The sequence below is a fragment of the Podarcis tiliguerta genome (genome assembly GCF_965153285.1).
Source record: "Podarcis tiliguerta genome assembly, chromosome: 6".
NCBI lineage: Eukaryota > Metazoa > Chordata > Lepidosauria > Squamata > Lacertidae > Podarcis > Podarcis tiliguerta.
This window is the reverse complement of record NC_139539.1, coordinates 43,488,784-43,510,155: the sequence shown is the minus strand read 5'-3', so window position 1 is coordinate 43,510,155 and position 21,372 is coordinate 43,488,784. Positions and strand designations below refer to the sequence as shown.

Here is a 21,372-nt window from a genome sequence, read left to right as displayed (position 1 = left end):
CAGCCCTCCAGATGTTTTGAGACTACAATTCCCATCATCCCTCATCACTGGTCCTGTTAGCTAGGGATGATGGGAGTTGTAGTCCCAAAAAATATCTGGAGGGCTGAGTTTGCCTATGCCTGATTTAGGGCTTTAAAGGGAACTATGGTTGTTTTTATTGTTGTTCTGTGCTTCTTACTTGCCTTCTGGGGAAACCTGCTGTTTACCTCTGAATCAGATCAAACAGCAGATTGCTATTTGTTCCAATTCAGTAGTAAAGAGTGTGTTTTCCAAGGGAAAGCTACATGTCAAATGCAAGACCGCCTAGAAAGCATGGGACCAGTGGAAAACTGCTCGGACTCATGCTTTCTAGGCAAGGCACAAGTGGAAGTGTGAGTGAGCCTGTATTCTAGTTGTAAAAGCAAAGCTGGTGAATATGCATTCTCCATTAAGAGAGATTGATTCGTTTCTGTAGTTTATCACAAGACCTAGAGCAGTGTCCAGACAAGACGCTAGAATGGCTGGGAGCTTGTTTCTTTTGAGCAAGAGGTACCAACTTCACAGGTTTCAGTGCTGGCACCTGGTGCTAAACGCAGATTGCTGTGTTCAGTTTAAGAACAACAGCAGCAAACTGTGTTTCCCAGTATACAATCTCCTGTCCACTTACTCCCTTTGCATTCTTTAGGCTTGCTATGCCAGGTATTGCTTTGACCCACGCATAGGAATGGCCTTTTGATGTCTTGTAAGTTTGAAAGAGAAGCAAGGGGGAAAGGATAATTCTGGAACTATCTTCAAATCCCCTTGAAGTGGGAAAAATGGGCAGGGCAGATCTTATTCCAATTAGTGTATGTGGGGAAATCGCTAGTGAGCTTATTATGCGAGGATTATTCATGCATAAGCTTTCCATTAAACACAATCCAGTGGATTTGTCGTTCAACCCTAAACTCTACAGTTAAAACATCTGGAACTAGCCAAGGGTGGGGCAATTCTCCTGCTTTCCTTTCCCATTATATGGTGAGTCCAAGCAAAGGAAGGGAGGAACAAAGAGAGGCTGAATGGAAGAATAAATATTAAGTCAGATCCATGTTGAATATGGTTTTGGCAGAAGCGACAATGGGGCCAGTTGTCAGTGCACCTGTGGTCTTTCCCCCCCTCCTCTATGGCTCCATATGACACATGCTTTCCAGTTGAACACTTGAAGGAGGAAGAAGAGAAATACTGAATTGGTTCTTTCTTGGGAGGAAAAGTGGAAGATTCACTCTTAGTCTTTTTTACATCTTGTGTAAGGACTGAAGCAGCAACACCACACATTTCAGCCCACAGTGAAATGCGTGAGTGCTCCACATGCATGGCCCGTGTACATATCACTATGGGTTGTTTATGTTTCCTTGGACATCTTATGCTGCATTATTATGAACTAATCCAGTAATTTTGGTTGTTATTTTTAAGATGCTTTTATGGTAATGGTTAACGTGATTTCTGTTAGCCTAGTTCGTTTTATGTGGGTTTAATGTTTTAACAGCTTTGGATCAATATGATGATGGGGTTTACAAATCAAAGGGAATCAATCAGTCAGTCAGTCAGTCAATGTACAAATGGTTAAATGGCCACCAACTTGATAATGGCTTTAACATGGAGGATAAGGTTATCAATAACTATTAGCTGCAATAGCTCTTGGAGGCACAGTGCCTCTGAATATTGGTTGTTGGGTATCCTAGGCGGGGAGAGTCCAGTTGCACTCAGGTCCTGTTTATGTGCTTCTTGTTTGGCATTATGAGATCAGGATGCTGGAATAAATGGGCCTTTAGTCTGATCTGGCAGGGCTACTCCTATGTTTTTAGGTTCTATGAGACAGAAAGATGATGGAGTACAGAAGAAGAACTTGATTCCATCAGGCTTTCCTCTCAGACATGTCATTCCACACACTGTTTTCATACTCCAGTTCACTGTATACCAATAAAAATGAAGTTTTTAGTATAAACTAATAGCAATCCAATCACTAAAGGGGCACAAAAGTGTACAGCAGTAATGTTCAATGCAATGTTTTAAATGCAGCTTTTAGAAAACTGGTAGCTGCAGACTATACTGCTATCTTTTCTCATGACAAACCTGGGTCATTTCCTTCTGGTTTCTGCCTCCTGCAGAGCTGGTTTATTAACAGTTGATTTCAGGGAAGCTGAGTAAGAACTTTGACATTTAAAAACCAAGATCATTAATTTACTTGGCCTTGGCAAGAACATCACTTGGGACTAGTACTGTAGGAATTAAGTGGCTGGGCTACACTTCTTTCTAGATATTTTTCACATCCATACACTCTTTTCTTACTGTCACCCAGTCAAACCTGTAAATCCATCTTCTGCTTCGTCTAACTTATCAGAGAGACACTAATTTCCTCAGCTTGAGGATCTCACCTTTCAAGCAGATGAGAGAAGAGAAATGTAACTGTGTTCTGTTTATGTTCTGAAAATGCAACATGGCCTAGTGGTAAGGATATCAGTGACACAATTGGGAATAAATACATTTTTGGAAGTATGTAAACAAAGCCTTCCAATAGCTTAGAAGAGCAAAATTTAGCTCATTAGAACTCAATGGGACTTACATCTTCATAAAACACAAGCTTCTTTTCTTCTGCTCTGGAGGGTAGGACCTGAACCAGTGGATTCAAGTCACAAGAAAGGAGATTCCAATGAAATATCAGGAAGAACTTTCTGACAGTAAGAGCTGTTTGACAGTGGAACAGATTTCCTCAGGAGTTGGTAAACTCTCCTTCCTTGGAGATTTTAAAGCAGAGGTTGGTTGGCCATCTGTAATGAATGATTCAGTTGAGATTCTTCCATTGCAGGGGGTTGGACTAGATGACCCTCATGGTCCTTCCAACTCAACAATTCTATGATTCTATGAATTGTACATTAAAGGCTGATTTATCATGCTGTTGACTGAGAAGGGGAAAGGAAGGACTAATTTTAGGTCAGTAGCTGGGAGAAGCATGAGCTGTTTTAAACCCAAATAGGGAAGCAGAAAATGACTAAATAAGGGGCCTGTAGCTGAGAGAAATGAAAGCCACTTTAACACACTCTAGACAGGAGGACCTATAATGATTGAAAGGTGCAGTCCTAAGCACCCTTTCTAGGGGTAAATTCCATTGAACCAAATGGGATTCACTTTGGAGTAAATGTATTAGGCTGTTGCCCCTGGCTTGTGTGTTGCAAGATTGTTACAGTGAAAAGAAACCTATATTAAGCATTGAGTGGAACCATTGTTTTGATTCGTCTTCCAGATGATTGTGGAGGAGCTTTGCCCCAGCGGTACTAAAGACTCTATTGTGGAAAGATCTACATAACAGGCTGCATTCTGTATTTGGCTGCCTTCCTATTCTGTAATATGGGAGAGAAAAATGTGTAGGTCTGAGGAAGGTATTACAGACTTGCCTCTTCCGAGACTTGTGGAAGTTTTTTTGGAACTTGGTTATTGCTAGAATAAATCCCATTATCATCCTTTTCTTTATCCCTAATAAGATTCCGAGTGACCTTTTGAACCAGAACAGGAATTTGAGCTGTTGTCCAAATCAAAGATGGGGGTCTTTAGTCTTCTGCCTGTCTATGTTGCCTTTAATAAAATAGGCATTAGGTCTGCCGTCTCACTTTAGCTACTGGTTTTAACCAGCATCTTGTCTTTCTTGGGTTGACTTCAGGGAAATTATGGTTTCTTTATCAGTAAGAGTTTTACAGACAGCTATTGGCATTCAGGGGACTTAATGTGCCTAAGATAAAAATCACATTATTGAGAAAACACAGGAGCACACATGATCACAAACACAGTCCTTTCTGCCTTGTTGAAGCCATCTGACGTAATCTGGCTATGGCTTAATCTAGCTGGAAATATATATATAGCTCCTTTGCACAAATGCATTTGCAGGATGTATGTTTCCCTTGACCTTTTCCACCACAAACTGATTTTCCTTTATATTACTATTTACCTTAAGGTTGTCTCTATTGTATCCGTGGACAGTTTTCTCCATTGAACACTGATACTGGCATGGGACACAGTTCTATTTAGAACAAAAGCTGCAAATTGCGTGATCAGGAGAATATTGTCTAGGTTAAATATGAGCAGTGGGAGGCCCTTTTAATACCCAGATCAAATTTTTCCAGGAACCATAGGCACTTGAAACAGCTTTCTAGCTAGCCTCTATTGTCCTAATCGTTTGGACAGGTACAACAACCCTGTGAGGAAGGATTGATCTTACTTCATTTTACAGATGGGACGTTGCCTGAGGCCTCCCAGGAATTCATGGCACGGGTGGGACTTGAGTGCTTCTTGTTGGCACTTTGTGAGCTCAGTGCACCCTCTCTTTGTTTACAGATCATTTAATTGTAACAAGATGGGACTTGAAATCAGGCATCCAGGTCCAGGTCTGTCTACTAAACCAGTTGCCTCTGTGCTAATCTTGCCACTACTCAAAGAATAGTTCAGAAAGGGAGGTCCTTTTTGGGCTTTCCCCTCTATGCAGCAATTTGTCTGAAGGGAGAGAGCTGGCTGGCCTCACATCCACCACCACATCCTGACCACCCTTACCACTGCCATCCTATCACTGCTGGGAATGCCTGTAAAAGGGAGCCTGCTGTATGCCTACCAGTGTCTACCATTAATTAGGAGCTGTTGTCAATTGTGGGCCTTAAGCAACCAATGAGGAAGAAACAGGAGTCAAGCTCAGTAGGCACTATTGCTGCTGTGTAGGCAAAATCCATGACAGACTGGGAGACCTTTATTTCCTTCCAGATCACAGAAGAGCCAATGGCCTTCTGTGGATGCTTTCGCTTGAAGCTTGATGGCTCACCACAGAGGGTGGCAGCACGCAAACCATGGGTCTTTGATTTTAGAGGTGGCAACTTCTGACAAAACCTCAGCTTGGATTATGAGTCTTTCTTAGCCCCCAACTACTGATTACTTTGCTATGAGGTTATATGGACAGGTAAAAAGGGGATTACTCGTTCTCAGAATATTTGTCCATGCATAACTGCCACATTTTGTGGTGATTTTCCTTTCTTTCTCAGTTGGTATGAATAATATTTGGTTCTTTATGGATATTTTTGATGGTGGAATGGACTCCCTTGGGAAGTTGTGGACCCTTCTTCCTTGGAGGTTTTTAAGCAGAAGTTGGATGGTCGTCTGTCATGGATGCCTCAGTTGAGATTCCTGCCTTGCAGGGGGTTGAACTTGATGACTCTTGGGGTCCCTTCCAACTCTATGCTTCTGTGTTTCAGAATCTGAAAGATCATGAGGCAAGACTCTAAAACACGCTAGGGCTATTTTAGAATGTTATTATTTGAGGAGTTTCTTTTGTTCTAAGCCATTTGCCTATAGTTTATATCTATACATCTTTCCTTTGGCGTCATAAATCTAGACATTGGCTCTGTACACATCATATCTCACATTCGAACCACATTTTCCCCCTCCAAGAATTCTGGACACTATAGTTTATTAAGGGTTGCTGGAAATTGTAATTCTGTGAGTGGTAAACTACAGTGCCCAGAATTCCTGGGGGCAAATAATGTGCTCCAAGTGTGCTTTAAAAGAACACTGTGTTGAACAACTTGGTTAAGCAGTCCTTAAAATGTTCATGTTTGGGGATAGAATCTTAATAGTTGGCAACAGTCTGCAGGACGCCATGCATGACAGTGCGTTTGACTTTTCTGTGCATATGAGCTAGTCTGTGTGTTTTAATTAGCCCCTTAGACATTTGTTCAGGTATTCGGGTCTGATCTGAAATTCCTTCTCTCTGCATGCTGTCATCGACCTGCTATTCTGACTTTTCCGGAGTCCGCTCCATGGCCCCACGGCTGATGTCCGAAGGGCTCAACTTTCCACTTAGCTGTTGGGCTTCAAATGCTCGAGTTCACAGGAGGTTTTCTTTGGCACTGGGCCTCTTGCCTTGTGTGTGTGTGTGTGTGTGTGTGTGTTGAGAAATGAGTTTGGTTGTATTTCTCTTCTGTTCTATGATAAAGTATGAGAGGGATCTTTTCTCCTGCCTGAGGCACCAGCTCAGCACTCTACTTGGTCATCCATGATAACTTGAAGGAGAAGGTGTGTATTTCTAGCCACCAATATTTCAAAAGATCAGACGTAAAGTGGCAGGCAGATACTGGATAAGCTTTCACAATAGGCTGAACCACTGCTGTGATTAGATCTACATGTTCTGCCGGAAACTCGTTTATTTTTGGTTTTCCAAAAAGTATTGGATCAGAGATTATTAGTCAAGAAGGAGACATTGGAGTAATAGCAGCTTACAGAAAATGATAGTTTGTTGGACTGCAGGCAGCAGAAATGACAGTCAGGAAAAAGATGTACATTAGTCACAATATTAGTAATATGTGAAGTTCTGGTCTTGAAAAGGACAGAGGACAATCAGGAAGTGGTGAGCAACAATAGTCGGGGGGATGTGAGACATACCAATAAAAAGTTAAAATAGTTAAGACATTACCTTAGATAAGAGATGAGTAAGAAGAAATGTGATTGAATGATATGAAGTCATAAGTCACTTAGAAAATGTGGCCAGGAACTGGTTGTTAATGTTCCTGTTGCCAAATTCGTTTGCTGGGTGGGTGTGTAGACACAGCCAACCTGCTGAGAGGCTGCTCCTGAGGGGTGATGCCATTTTGCCACCCTCTGGAATACCTTGGTCAGAAACAATCCAGATCCTTATGCTATAGACATTGGAAGCAAACCTCCTAGTGCAACCCCCCCCCCCAACAACAACACCCAACAGGAAGAAGCCTTTAGGGTGGCTTCCACTTACTCTCCGAAAGCAATGCCTGCTGGTTCAGAAAAGGTTAGTGCAAATTGTCATTTTAATGTTGACTGACAGCAACACCAGTGTTGGGAGGATGGCTCTGCGGCTCTGCTCCACAACACCAGCCATTCCTTTTTTAGAAAATAATTTTTATTGAATTTTCAGTTTTACAAACGAAACAAACATTTTACATACCATTGAATATGCAGTGACCTCCCTCCCTCTCCTTCCTTGGTTCATTTTACAGTGGTACCTCAGGTAAAGTACTTAATTCGTTCCGGAGGTCCGTTCTTAACCTGAAACTGTTCTTAACTTGAAGCACCACTTTAGCTAATGGGACCTCCTGCTGCTGCCGCGCCGCCGGAGCACAATTTCTGTTCTCATCCTGAAGCAAAGTTCTTAACCCGAGGTACTATTTCTGGGTTAGTGGAGTCTGTAACCTGAAGCGTATGTAACCTGAGGTACCACTGTATTTATATTCTCTTCTTGCATATTTTACTAAAACCATTTTTGTCAGTTCCCCATTTTTACATCCCTCAAACAATAATGACACTGTTGATTTTATCTTAATGCTGCCAGCGTTTTCAACTGTGTACAGTTACTTTCCATATAGTCACTAAATATTTTTCACTCTCCTTGCACTGATCTCCTTTCCTTTGTTTCCTTTAATGGCCCATCACCCAGCAATCACCTCATCAGGAAACTAGCCTGGCTTATATTTTAACAGTTGCTGGATCCAGCGGTTAGAAGGATCTCAACATACAGGCTACTTCCCTCCCCTCCTCCCCGCCCCCCAAACTCAAAACACTATCTTTTAGCACCCTGGGCTCTGCCTGCCTAAAGTACTAGTGTAGGGAAGTACACAGCAGTATGTTTTAATCAGGCTAACAAATCTTTAAAGCATTATGCCATGTTTACAGCTTTGTTTTATTAAATCAAAATAGACAAGTGGACAAGAGCTCACAAGAGTGGATTGGGTGTGTGAGGTTCCTTAAAATTAATGAGTTCTGAGGCTTTTCTGCTCCAAATAGCAAAACATCTGTTATGTTCTGGGCTCTTAAAGAAGCCAGAAAGAATGGGAAAGCGGCTCTGCCCAAGATTTTGAAAGTCTGTGTTGCTTAAGGTTCGTGCCTTCTCTGTCAGAAATAAACAACCCCTCCCCCCAAAACCAACCCAACTTTTTTCTACTTTTCTTGTAAGTGAAGCCTATTTCCTTCTAGGCAAAACTGTAGAAATGGTGGCTGTTATTTTCTGGTGCTGTGCTGTGTCTTGAGTTACCACCAAGCGATTTTTGGTAACCTTAACACCTTGGCCAGCACAACAGCTGCAAAGGTGCACCAGACCTATGAAAAGTGTGCACTGACCAATCAGGGAAGTCCAGCATGTGTTTGAAAATAAGCCATAGAGCCAAAGAGGTGAATTGTGTGTCTGGCTTGGGCTGAGGTTAATTGCCAGAAGTGACACACACAGAGAGAATCTATTTGCACACAATGTCTTCTCAAAGGAACCTCAGTGAACTTCATTTTTTCCATGTCACCAAATAAAATGAAACCTATGCATTTTCTTTAAGTGTGGGGGGGGGGGGGGACAAGAGGGAATGTTAGACCTGGATCTTAGTTTTACAGCAGGTTGCAGTTGAGGTCTAATCCTGGCACAGAGAGGTGAAAGTCAAATGGGCCATAGGGAGGAGACAGTCTGGAGATTAGGCACTGAATCAGGCAAACAGAAGCCATGGTCCAGAGGCATAATCACATGTGGCCCAGTGGCAACATACTGGAGCAGCCAGGTGGGGCAAAGCAAGGGAGTCTTATGTACTGCTTGGTTCAACGAGTTGCTCACTATGAGGAACTGGCTTCCATGGACAGGTTTTATAAGGTCTGGTGTGTCTCTGTTAGCTTGTGAGGTCAGTTGACTGGCAGCTGAAAGTACTTAGCCCAGTAATGCAGCCTAGGGGGTGCCCTTGCCCCACAGACCTTTGGCTGTCTGGCTGAACAAAACACTGAAATGCAATGGGTAAACAATTACTCAGAAAGTGAAATTCAGCAAGAAAACAATGGTGTCATGCGGATGAACAAAATAATGGCAGGTTTTTTTGGGGGGGGAACCACTCCCAAGTCTCCACATTTGTTTTTGCCCATCGAAACAGTGTCCTGTAAGGTGTTTATTAATGCTGGTCAGTCACTCTGATCAACACCAGAATTTGTAGGGAAGAAGGATTTATAATGCATGGTGTGTCTATTGATAGAGGATGGGGCACCCAGCATTACATGAAAGTGTGTCTAAGAGTGGCACTTACTTTTCCCCGTGGGAAAGGTAAATGAATGTACTCAGGAAGAACACTGGATTTGGGTGTAGCCCTGTTCTTTGTCCCTGGTGGTCCCAACCACTATAGATCAAGGCATCTATCTCCATTATCTCCATCCTCTATTCTGTTATTTAACTGTGCTAGAATGTTGGGTCAGTTTAATGGAATATTGGAAACAGCTTTTTATAAAGTGATATGTTTATATACTTTGATGTCTTTCTGTTGTATAAATAGTGTGATGTAAGCATCAGACTCTCATTCTCTCCTTTGCTTCCCGAAACAGATGTGGATGAGTGTGCAGAGGGGAATGGTGGCTGCCAGCAAACATGTGTCAACATGATGGGGAGCTACGAGTGCCACTGTCGTGATGGCTTTTTCCTGAGTGATAACCAGCATACCTGCATCCAGCGCCCAGAAGGTTGGTCATTAACGCCTTTATTTCCTGCCAGGCATGTCACCCTCTGCCTCTCTATTGGATTTTAAGGTTATATAAATAGATGGATAAACCTCTGTATGGGCATTATGAGATGTCAGATTTGTGTGTGTCTTATTATATGGTTGAGCACACTCTAGCTTACAAGTTGGGCCCTTTCCAATATCACTCCAAACAGTGATGGACTGATAGCATCAAACTGGAAGTCAAGGCCAAAAGGAGGCTGGGGTAGGGTAGCCATTCACTCTGATTTTGCTTCTCTGTCTTGGATTAACAGTGATCATCATGGGGATGGTTCAGTCCCAGTCCCCATATGAACTGCAGGTTTTAATATACTGATTAAAAGCATTCGTCAACCACAAAACTTGGAAATGCCCCGAGTTAACAGCTGATTGTAGTCTTGGTTGGAGAGCCCGGCTCTTTAGCTTAAGCTGCAGAATTCTCAAGACTCTCTGCACTTAATATATCACATGTTGTATTTTGTCTCTTGGATACAGATGTGCTAATAAAAACAAATGCATTTACAGCGTAATGTTAATAATTACTACTAAACCATTTACAACCAGGGCTATTTATATAAAGTGCCAACTTCTTTGGGATATGAGATGTCAGAAATCATGTGCATGTGTTTAAATAATTGTTTTAAAGTTTATTATCGACAGAAATGTAGGATATAAATGTTTGTGTGTGTGTGTATAAACTTGTACCCATTTTATCATTCACCCTACATTTACACTTGTCTAGCCACATTGGGCACTACAGTAGTGGTGATGCTGTGATGAATATGGGTTATGTTGGAAGCTGGGAGTGGGCAGTCAATTATACACTTGATTCATCTAATGCGAAGTTTGCACTGAACTATTTAGCCCACATTATCAACATGGCAGATTGTTAGTTTGAAATGATACTCATACTGTGCCCACCACAGTGATATCTAATCATTACCATTTCATCATCCATAAGCTTTTTAGAAGAATTATGATTTAGTGCTTTTCCTTAAAGGAAAGAAGAAAGAACAGCTGGATTAGCTATACCTAGTAGCTATACCTAGATTTACATAAAGACCTAGATTTACATAAAGACCTAGATTTACATAAAGACCTAGATTTACATAAAGACCTAGATTTACATAAAGTTTTAGGAGTGTTCAAAGCATTTCACACATTTCTGACCCCCATAAAATGTATATACTTACTTGATGGTAAGAAACAAAATTCAATGTGGTTGCATCTTGTCATCCTCACAACCACCCTATAAGAAAGATCAGTAAGGGTGTCGCTCTCTTATTGCAGCTGGGGAAACTGAGGCTGAGAGAAAGTGACTTCTATAAGGCTGTTTAATGAGTTCATGGAAGAGCTGAGATAAATATCAGGTGTCAAGGCTGACAGCTGTCAGAGGTGAGCCAAGAGCAGGAAACTTTGCGTTGAACCAGGGTGTCAAAGCCAAAGGCCAGGGCCAGGAGTTAGCACAGAAGCACACCAGAGCCAGGATGACCTTGCTGCTCATGCAAGATCCCAGCCCAAACGGGACGTCTTCCTAACCTTTCTTGTTCAGGAGGGCCCAAAGCCCAGCCTGGGTGGATGAAGCCAGTCTAGAACAGGCTTCCTCAACCTTGGCCCTCCAGATGTTTTGGACTACAATTCCCATTATTCCTGGCCACTGGTCCTGCTAGCTAGGGATCATGGGAGTTGTAGGCCAAAAACATCTGGAGGGCTGAGGTTGAGGAAGCCTGGTCTAGAACCTGGTAATACTTCACTGCCAGAAACAACTGCCAGCTGCAGTTCTGATAGTTCACTGCTTGGGGCAACTGCCTGCAGAACAAACAGTTCTCAGTTGTTAGCTCTGACAGCTCTCTGATATGTAGTTCAGTCTCATAGCCATTCTGCTAGATAAGCTCTATGCAAGCAGAGCAGAAGACTCCAACATCAGCTTTGTCAGGAACAGGCTCATCTGTGTTTGATGTTGACGGTCAGGCTTAGTTTTGTTGGAGACCATGTCAGTTAGAGAAGCTGCGGCAAAACCAAACAAGCTTTTTGATGCAAGCATCAAAGACCTTTCAAAAGCCTGTGAAACTCTAATGCCAAGTAGTGGCAGCTAATGCATATCCCTAACAATTTACCGAAGTAAAAGAGGGAAATATCTTGCCACAACAACCCACAGGACTCGCCTTTTCTTGTCATTTCTTGTGTCTTGGTTTTACCACCTCATCTTTGGCATTTATTTTCAGTTGCTTGGAATAACCTCTAAGAAAAGCTAAAAAGCCAAGAAAGAAAGAGTTATTGTTTTTGCCATGAAATTTGCAGTCTCCAGCTGGCACAGGATTCTGTTTTGATTTGTCTGTCCCCCTCAATCCCTGCTTTAGCCACAATAGTTTATTGAGGTAACTTTTTTCTTTGGAGTTTCTGTGCACCTGGCATAATTCAAAATGCTCTGAATTGATTGAACCATGATCTCCGGCATTGTAATCCCAGATCTGACTCCTGCTTCCTAATGATTAGAGGGGGGGGACCTGTGGCCCACCAGATGTTGCTGTTGTTAGACTCCAATTCTCATCAGCCCCCAGCTAGTGTTGCCAGTGGTCAGGGATTGTGGGAGTTGCAACCCAACAACATCTGGAGTGCCACAAGTTCCCAGCCCTTGGATTGTTTTGTTTTCTTAATGACTTTCTTGCTAATTATTGACAATTCTCTTCTGCCTTGCGCAGGCAAGGGATAGCGAGCGGAGTTCATGTGATGAGCTGATTTCATTTACATATGTAATTTCTAATGCAACATAATTGCCCTTTGAGCATATGTATTTGTTGTCTTCTGGGCAAGATAACAAGGGCAGCAAGGTTGTGATCCATAAGAAGCAAACAGTAATCCTCAACTCTTGCAGTAGAGTAAGGAGAGGAATTTCCCTCAAATGGAATGCATTAATAGTGCTGTATCAGGCTGTGGTAAAAGAAATTGTCCTCATGGGAAAAATGATCTAATTAGAAGGAAGAGAACCTTCCATACGAGATATGATTCAAAGATACAAACCTATCATAGGTTCAGGGAAGACGATGGTTTGCCATGATGACGTGCAAATGAGGTCAGTGGCTTGCTTCAATTTTCTCTTTATTTTATTTTTGGACTCTCTCAAGCTCAGCCCTTTTTTATCCTCTTCCTCTGAGTAATTTGACTGTTCTTTGGCCTACAATATTTCTGATGGTATCCTCACAAAATCCAGCTGTCTCTTCCCTCCTCCTTTCAGATTTTCATATAGCTACTTCTGTTTACATGCCTGATCATTGTCTTAAACTCAAACGTTAGAAGTGTAGTGTTTCTCACTTTTATTTCTTCCTTGTCTCTGAGTTATCAGCTGTCCAGTCTAGGCATTGCCTTTAATGCTTCTCTTTCTTTCCCAGCTCACAATACTGTTTGCAAGATTCCCCCCTTTAATACTTCTCAGATTTGTCCTCTTACCTGCTGATTCTACCATAACCCTTTTTCAGACTCTCATTCTGTCTTGTGTTGATTAATTGTTGATAGTAAGTAATGTTTTGCTTACTGGTCTTCCTGCCTCTCAGCTACTTTGCGAATAATTCTTTTGCTTATTTATTTTTTTGCAGTTGCATCGTGGTATATATTTATACTCTTCTTTTTCGGGTTTTCTTTATTGTTCTTTATACAGTTTAAACTTCTTCTAACCTTTAAATCTCTTTGTGATCTTGCCCCATATCTGTTCTGTTCCTCGGTTCCTCCATTTATCAAATACTAATCTTTTTGCTAAACTTCCACACCCCTCTGCTGTTTCCCATCTGTGCTGTTCGTTATGCGTAGCATTTTCGCCTTTGATATTCAGTTGTCCTCCTCATTGTCCTACTTTAAGAAAAAGATTTCTCTCTCTTTTATTTCTTCCTTAGATCCCTCTGATTTTTTAAAAGAATCACTTTTATCAATTAATTACTGAAGAGGTGTTGTTGTGTTGCTGTAACTCTTTCGCCTCACAATTCCCCACTCCGTCTACATTTCCTTGACTTTCGCCTCATATGTGAGCCCGTGGGCAGATCAATAAATCACGGCATATGGCAGATTCTGATTCTCAGGTTATGATGAGTTCAGTCACATTAAGCAGATATGCCTGGTTTTATTCTACTGTCCTGCTCCCTGTGAGACCAAAGAGAAAAGAAGGAAAAACTGGAGAAAAGCAATGGAGAAGCTGGCTGAAATTACTGGAGACTGAAGAGATAGGCTGACTCAAGCACCCATTCTCAGAGTCTCCCTTTCCTTATAAGTTAGTTGTTTTTTAAATTATTATTTTTTTGTCAGAATGGTTATTGACATAGCACATAAAATTGCAGTAAGAATGATAAGTGTAATATATAAAAATAGAAAAATAAAATGAGAATACAGAGGGGAGGGGAAAACCGGGAGAGAGTGCAATGTTGTAGACAATTGTCACATATAAGAAGAAAAAGGTGAGTCAATTTAGTTCTCAATAAAGCCTCTCCACTTATTTATCTGTAAAGCAGGAGGTTTAGTGGGCTGTGCAGATAAGTTAACATAGGAGAAAAACGTATAGAAAAAACGTATAGAGTGGTATACCTCTGGATACGAACGGGATCCGTTCTGGAGCCCCGTTCGCATCCTGAAGTAAACGTAAGACGTGACTGCTCATGTGCGGATCGCGTTTCGCCGCTTCTGTGCATGCACGTGACGTCATTTTGAGCGTCTGCGCATGCGCAAACAGTGAAACCCGGAAGTAACTCGCTCCGTTACTTCCGGGTCGCCGCAGAGCGCAACCTGAAAATACTTAACTTGAAGCTACTTCAACTCGAGGTATGACTGTACCAATTAAAATAAAAGTCATCTATTTTTGATGAACCATTAAGGGCTATCTGTTGTATGTCAGGTATTCTGAAGTGCAATGTTCCATACTTTTGCTACCCGCCTCTGTTGGGAAGCAGGTGAGTCGAATTTCCAATGGGAAACCACTGGCATTCTGGCTGTGGCAAGAAGCATAAACAGAGATTTATGCATAATGGGTGAATTGGTACCACACTACAAGAATAGGAGCACTAGGAGGTGATGGTGGAAATAGTGTCAAATATTGGGGTCCGGAATCTCTGAACTATGCAGCAATTCCACCACATGTGAAGCAATGTTCTAATGTTTCCACAACCCCACCAACATAAATTAGAGTAACCTTTGCCAATTTTTGACAGGTAGAGTGGAGTCCAATGCCATCATAACACTGTTTTCAGTGTGACTTCCTGTATTCTCACAGAAATCATTTTAAGTGGGGGTTTGGACCACAACTCTTCCCACAGTTGTTCCTCTATCGTGAAACCCAGGTCACTCTCCCATACTAATCATAGCCCCTGAAAAGAGCCTGATTCCATGCTAAGTAAAATTCTGTATACAGTGGTACCTCTAGCTGCGTTCCACTCTTGTTATGGACTTTCAGCTTACGAATACGGCAAACCCGGAAGTGTTTACTCTGGGTTCAGCATGTGCGCATGCACAAAAGTGATTTGCATGCTTCGTGCATGTGCAGAAGTGCTCGATCGCGCTGAGCACGTCGGAAGAGGCGCTCTAGTTGCTGACCTTTTGGAGTGCAAATGGCACCCCGGAACGGATTAAATCCGCAACTAGAGGTACCACTGTATATTGGAAGCCATGCTCTTTTTACTTGAGGTAGCATTAAGACAAAGTGATTCATAGAGCATCAGGGAATAGTGACCTTCTCCTTTGCTCAGCAAGAGCTAGGCAAAAGAGTAGACCTGAGTTAGTTGGAGCCAGTTGTGCAGGGTATCATTTCGTTTTTCCTTTAATGAAGTTGCTGAAATAGGACAACCATTAGGCAGAATATCTTTGATCCTATATATTCCCTTTAGTTCCCAACATCAATACTGGAGGTATTTGTCATTAAAACAGAATGCTGAATGGTCCAGAATGGGTGTTAATGTTTTAAAATAACATTATAGCATTATTGTGTTATAGCACTATACTCTTTCTTTCTTTCTTTCTTTCTTTTGAAGTGTATTAGTTCTAATTAAAAGATTATGTGAGGGGAAAACCTGGTTCATAATATGGCATCCACTGCAAAGGGTTATAATGAATGTTTGTTGAGCTATGGTAGGTTTAGTTTCTCAGTATGTCATTGCCTTTGTCAAAACCACATGCTAAAGGCATGGAGATTGTGCTGTTTTGAAAAAGCCAGACTTTCTAGCACTGGAGAGATGGGATAACCACAGGATGAGAATGCTCAGATGGTGAAGTTGTGTAGATGCCCTGTAAAAAGTGAATCCACGAAGCCTGGCAGTTCCACCTAAAGTGGAAGCACCCTTTGTTTTACTATATTCGGGATGGGAAAGAATGTGTCCAGCTGATCATTTAAATCTTAAAACTTCCACTGGTAGTTGCTGATATAACAGTGTTGTTGTTTCAGCTCCCATTCAGATATCTAGAGTCAGCCAGTTTCTGTTGAACTTTCTATGGACCTTACATGAAATTATAAGCCTTTGACCTTCTCTAGACTTCATCTCCAAATCTTATGAGCGGTCAGTGTTTGCTACCCTCTCTTGGAACTCAGGTATGTCTGGCTAGGCTCTGGTGAACTTAGTCTAGTAGTGAGCCATTGGCTTAACTATTTGTCCCAGGAGGCAGTTCTGCTGCTCAGTTTTGCAGTGCTGGAGCTACCGATTGTTTGCACTCATCTGTATGTGGATATTGAAAGTTCACTAGAAATGAGCACCATGTTCTCTATTATGATTTGTGAATAAATTTCTCTCTCTGACATACCACCATTCCTCCTTAGTGCTGCCATGGATGCTCAGTCTATCTTTCCTGTTTTTGCTTTCAAAGTAAGACTGCCAGAAAGGGGGAGGTGTTGGTTAAAGTCTGCAGTGGCAGCAGTTTTTACAATGTAAACTGATCATAAACTGCTCCTTCTCAGAAACTGAAGCAAGCTCTTCCAAAACTCATTTCATGCATCTAGCTGGATAGCCATGAGATGGAAACAGACTTGATTTTAATGACTCAGGCTGGATTCAAACCAGTAACTTAGAATTGGAGGCGCTATTATTTCTTACTCATTCCCCTTCCAAACATAGTGTTGGTTTTAGGTGTTTTCAACCCTAGTTCTGTGAACCGCTGGGCCTCTTCGTGTTTCTTCGTCCAACCCCTGCACTCTACAATGAACTCCATCCATGTTGCCTCTCTGTAGTCTTTTGCAGTGCTTTGAAAGGGGGTTTGTGTAGTTTTTATAGTCTGCTTGAATTGATGCACAGTCTTGTCACAGATACTCTAGAAAGCATTCTTGCTTTTTCTATTGATGCTTCCTCCATACTCGAAAATATTGCAGATAAGCTTCCTTTGAGCTGCAGCACTGAATACAGGAAGCCACTGCGCAGAGGTCCCCTCAGTAGAATTAGGGAGATTGTGTTGCATAAGGTTTGGAGCTGCTTCTCTGGGTTTGGGTGTGTGACCCAGTCTAGCTTTCATGCCTTTTGTTCTGCATGTTCTACACACATGTAAATGGCCAATTGCAAAAGAAATCCAACATGGTCAAATATTTGATTTCAAATGATGAAACATATGGAACTCGTCCACAGTAGGCAGTGATGGCCACCAACATGGGTGGCTTTAAAAGAGGATTAGACAGACATTCATGTAGGGATAATGCTATCAACAGCTACAAGCCACAATGGCTGTCTTCTGCTTCCACATTTAGAGGTGGTATGCCTCTGAATAATAGCTGCTGGAAATCACAGGTGGGCAGAGTGCTTGTCTTGCTTGTATCCGGTTGGCCGCTGTGAGAACAGGATACTCAACTCTATGGGGGCATTGGCCTAACCCAGCAAGTCAGCATTTCTTCTGACATTGTCTCATTGCATCAAAAACTTTGGGTTATATTAAACACAGCATTAAAGTGATTGTTCTATCAGCACAAGGATTTCTCTTTGTGCAGCAGAACATTTCCCCCTTCTCCCACCACCTTCCAGAGCAGATTTAGGGACATGGGGTGGTGGGGAGATTGGGGCGGGGGAGACCTGTTGTGATAGTGGTCATCCTTGTGCAGTTAGCTGAATACTGCCCTTTCTCAGCTCCTTGTATCTTCAAGGAATGGAGAAATAGATAGAGGTTGAACAGTTAAACTGAGGAGAACTGATCCATGAATAGCTTTCATGCAGAAAAACCTTCTGACCATTAACATGTCCCTATCCTCATTAAATGCACCTTGTTTACCAGAGGGGATCTTTCTTGGGTTTCCCTCCCCACCTCAGGACCCCTCAGCGTTGTTGTTCCTGGCCCATCCACTACCAGTATCTGCCCTGAAGTCAAGTAGTTTTTTGGCTCGGTTTTGGCACTCTGTGCCGACAGCACCTCCAAGCAAGCTTGAGATTATACCCTGGGTAGACTGTAAAATAGTCAGACAACTGTTGCGGTTGCATCAATTCCCCTCTTGACGTTGTAAAATGGCGTGAGAAACCCTGCTCTTCCTATGTAGTCTTTCCCAGAGGGAGCCAACCCGCAGCTGCTTGCTTGGATACTCATGCTCAAAATGAGATGCTTCTGAGGGAACGCGCCAGAGTATTCTGCGTGCAATCTCTTACTGGAATCACGCTGTGTATGACCACACTAGCTGTCTCCATTCCTCCTGTCTGCCTGTGGATTTTGTTAAATAATATTTAAAATCTGTCGAGTGTTATATTCAGTGTCCACAGAACCCAGCTTTTAGAGCTGAGGTTCTGGCAACTTTTTCTTGTCTGCAATAGTAGTGGGATAGCGAGGCTGTGGGTATCATCAGATCCTTGGTTTTCCAGTTGTGATGGAGCCAAAGAGCTCAGGTAGGGATGGCAGGGGGAGGAAAATATCCAGCAATTGGTTGGTTCTGAAAAAGCTTCAGCATAAAATAGGAAGGAAGTAGGGAAGCGTGTGAGAGAATGTAAGGTACTGGGAGAGCAAAGCAACTGTAGACAGAAAAAAACCAAGATAATAAAAAAACTGTTTTCCCAGATGCCTATCCTGGTTATTTCTCCTTGCTTATTCTTCGGTTGCTGATCCTGGACAGTGAGTATTTCATAAACTATGTTTTAGCATATTTGTGGGACTGAGTCCCATAAAACCCTGTTCGTTTTCCAGGCCATGTGCAACAGTAACAAACTTCTGCTGGTACTGGTCCTTCTCAACCACTAGCTCCCCTGTCCCTTGGCAGTGTCTGTAACATGCTCTGATTGTGTACATGGTTAGGCCTATAATGACAGCCACGGTTTCCCTCTTCTCTCTCACACACAGCACTATACTTTCATATTACCAGTAAACAGTCACATAGGCTGAATTAATTTCTGGTTATAGTTCTAGTGGACAGGGCCTATTGTGTTGTGCTTTGTTAGCCAATAATTTTTTTTGTATTGGTGCATTTATTTTTGTGTGATATGCTTATAAAAACAGTGTGAAGAGGAAGTGAGGCACATGCTGCATTTCACAATCTGTCACTATTTCTGCTCTACTTTCAGACTTGTCTGCACAAAAGCTTTTGCGTAATCTGGGGAAACAATGATTACGTACTTGCACCTCTGTTTTCCTATAGGGTTGAGACTTCACTATTTACTGTACTATGCTTCAAAAAATATATCATAAGTGGTTCATTCCAAAGACAAACATAAAGAGAGCCAGCAGTAAGTGGCAAATTGTGATTTCCTACACATTTTCCTAAATCCTTGTTCCAAGCATCTCTAAACCACCAGCAGTTGTGCTTATCACAACCTTGCTCTGAGCATCCTCTTTGCAATGTGTGACGCAGAACGCTCTTCATGTCCTAATGCTACCACACGGCATGCTTTATGCAAGCTTTTATTTGGGCAGAAGTCCCATTCTCTCTTCCTTGCCACTGCTTTGTCCCTCCTCCTCCATTAGTAGTTAAGGTCCTTGCATAGTAAAAGACCCATGAAATGTCCATGATGGGTAGTGTTTAGTGGGGAAGGCTTCCATGCTTCCTTAAGATGCTTAATGTCAAATGCCTCCAGATTTGAAATCCAAGCTGTGCATATATTGTTCACTAGAGCAGTGGCTAACGAATGATGGGTCTTGTTTAAGGGGTTGCTTAATGTGCTTCTGTCAGCAGTTCTTTGGCAGGAGAGGGGTTGCAAGCGCAGAGAGCTCTGCCCTCTCCTGCTACGAGATGCATTAGACTGCCAAGAATAATAGCAGTGGCGAGGAATGAAACAGATCCGAATTGCTGCCGACAACTTTCAGAAGTCTGTCTGGGTTGGTGCTGCAGCTCTCTCCATGAAACATGAGTTCCAATATGACTTTTTAAAAATGCAAATTGCAGGCTCAGGGTTGCTGGTCTGGATTAGGAACTCAGCAGGTGGCAAAGGGTTAAAGCCGCCTGCCCTCCTCTCGCATTGCTAGGTTCCAGGTGGGTGGAGCCCTTGCTGACAATTTGTGAAGGCCAAAACTGTATACATACTCCAGAGCAGAACCATACAGTTAGGATCAGATGTAGTTTGACCCTGCGTGATGCCTGCGCCCTGTTATGTGGAAAAACAGCTCCATTTGTTCACCTGCTGCTGCATCTACTGGTTTAGGTTTTCAGTATAAGAGAAGAATTCATAGTCCTCCTCCATGAATTAATATGCTGTTTCTTCTTTTCAGGCTTCAACATCAGCCTTGTACAACAAGGCAAGCAGACAGACCCAATCCCTGTGGCTCCTAGTCTGTTTCAGCCCTTCCAGGCCATGAGATAGGGGGCATGGCCCTCCTGGCTCTGGTTTCTGCTTGTGGTGGGTGGCCGACATGGAGAGATGGATGCTAAAACTCGGAACTCAGCGGTCCTCCGTGCCAGAGCAAAGCACAAACAATCCAGGGGCATGAGTCAGCAGCAGCACCCTGTTTTGTTTGCAGCTTGGATGGGCCAGACAGCAGTGTCTGTAGCTAATGCTGCCTCTGGCAGATTTACAGCACAGAGAGAGCCTGAGAGACTTTTGACCCCTCTTGGGGCCTTAGTTGGCTGTCTGCCTACAGCATCATTGAAGAATAGAGCTAGGGATATGGAATGAGAAGGCTAACTATGGTACTGGGCAACTGGAAAGATGAAGGGAAGAGGTTGGTCAATAGGGATGGCTGGAACAATCTAATTGAAGAGAAAGTTTGCTGTTTTGATGTGGGATTTGTAATGTGAAAGGTTGGAGGATGCTCAGTTTTGGGCATAATGGAGCAGTGGCAGTGGAGTGAAATGGCAGGGAATGCAGTGTTAAGTGGTGATCATCTCCATAAAACATACCATTCAGCCTAGATTTTTCATCTAGTAAAAGTATGGACAATAAAATATCCATACTGTAGCACATTTTACTGAAATTGAGACTGAGGCTGTGCCTGTATTTAGCATGAAACTTACTGGTACTTTTCAAAAAAGCTTTTTGGTGGTAATCTGTAGATCTCAAATAACTTATTCTTCATTATTTGGTATCTTGAGACTTTGAAGTTAGTAAGATGCTTTACTCTGCTTAGTATTATATTTTTCTTTTACTATGTGCATTGTATATATTTTTAATTTGTATATGTTCAATGAACTGTGGCCTAGATTGCTGTTGAAACAATTGGGAACCAGAGGTTTTTACTTTTCCGTAGTACATTTTCCCCGTATACTTTAATTTCTACCCAGAGATAGATTTTCAGAAGCTGGCTGGCCAGCCCCTTGAGCCAGGGCTTTCTTGTATTTAATAATGGGTGCTTCCAGACAGCTCACATTAACGCAATCAGTGCGCTGTTTCAGTACACCCAAACCTTCCATGCTAGGCATGCAAGGAACTTCAGCCACATGGCTGCTGCCACGGACTATTGTCTGGGTCAGGTGTGGGGTTTGCAGTCTAGCCTTCTTGGTGTGAATAGG

At 42.4% G+C, this 21,372-nt stretch overlaps 1 protein-coding gene across 7 annotated transcripts in view; it reads left to right on the top strand.

Moving 5' to 3' along the window:
- SCUBE3 (signal peptide, CUB domain and EGF like domain containing 3) overlaps positions 1 to 21,372 on the top strand; it is a 107,944-nt gene that overhangs the window by 33,576 nt on the left and 52,996 nt on the right. For 6 of the 7 annotated variants that reach the window (XM_083445666.1, XM_083445665.1, XM_083445663.1 and 3 more), the window contains exon 4: positions 9,358 to 9,492. In XM_083445666.1, coding sequence (XP_083301792.1) covers positions 9,358 to 9,492 — 135 coding nt within the window. Of the gene's footprint in view, positions 1 to 9,357; positions 9,493 to 12,384; positions 12,583 to 21,372 lie in introns of those variants that run through there. The other variant, XM_083445670.1, reaches the window with a different exon arrangement.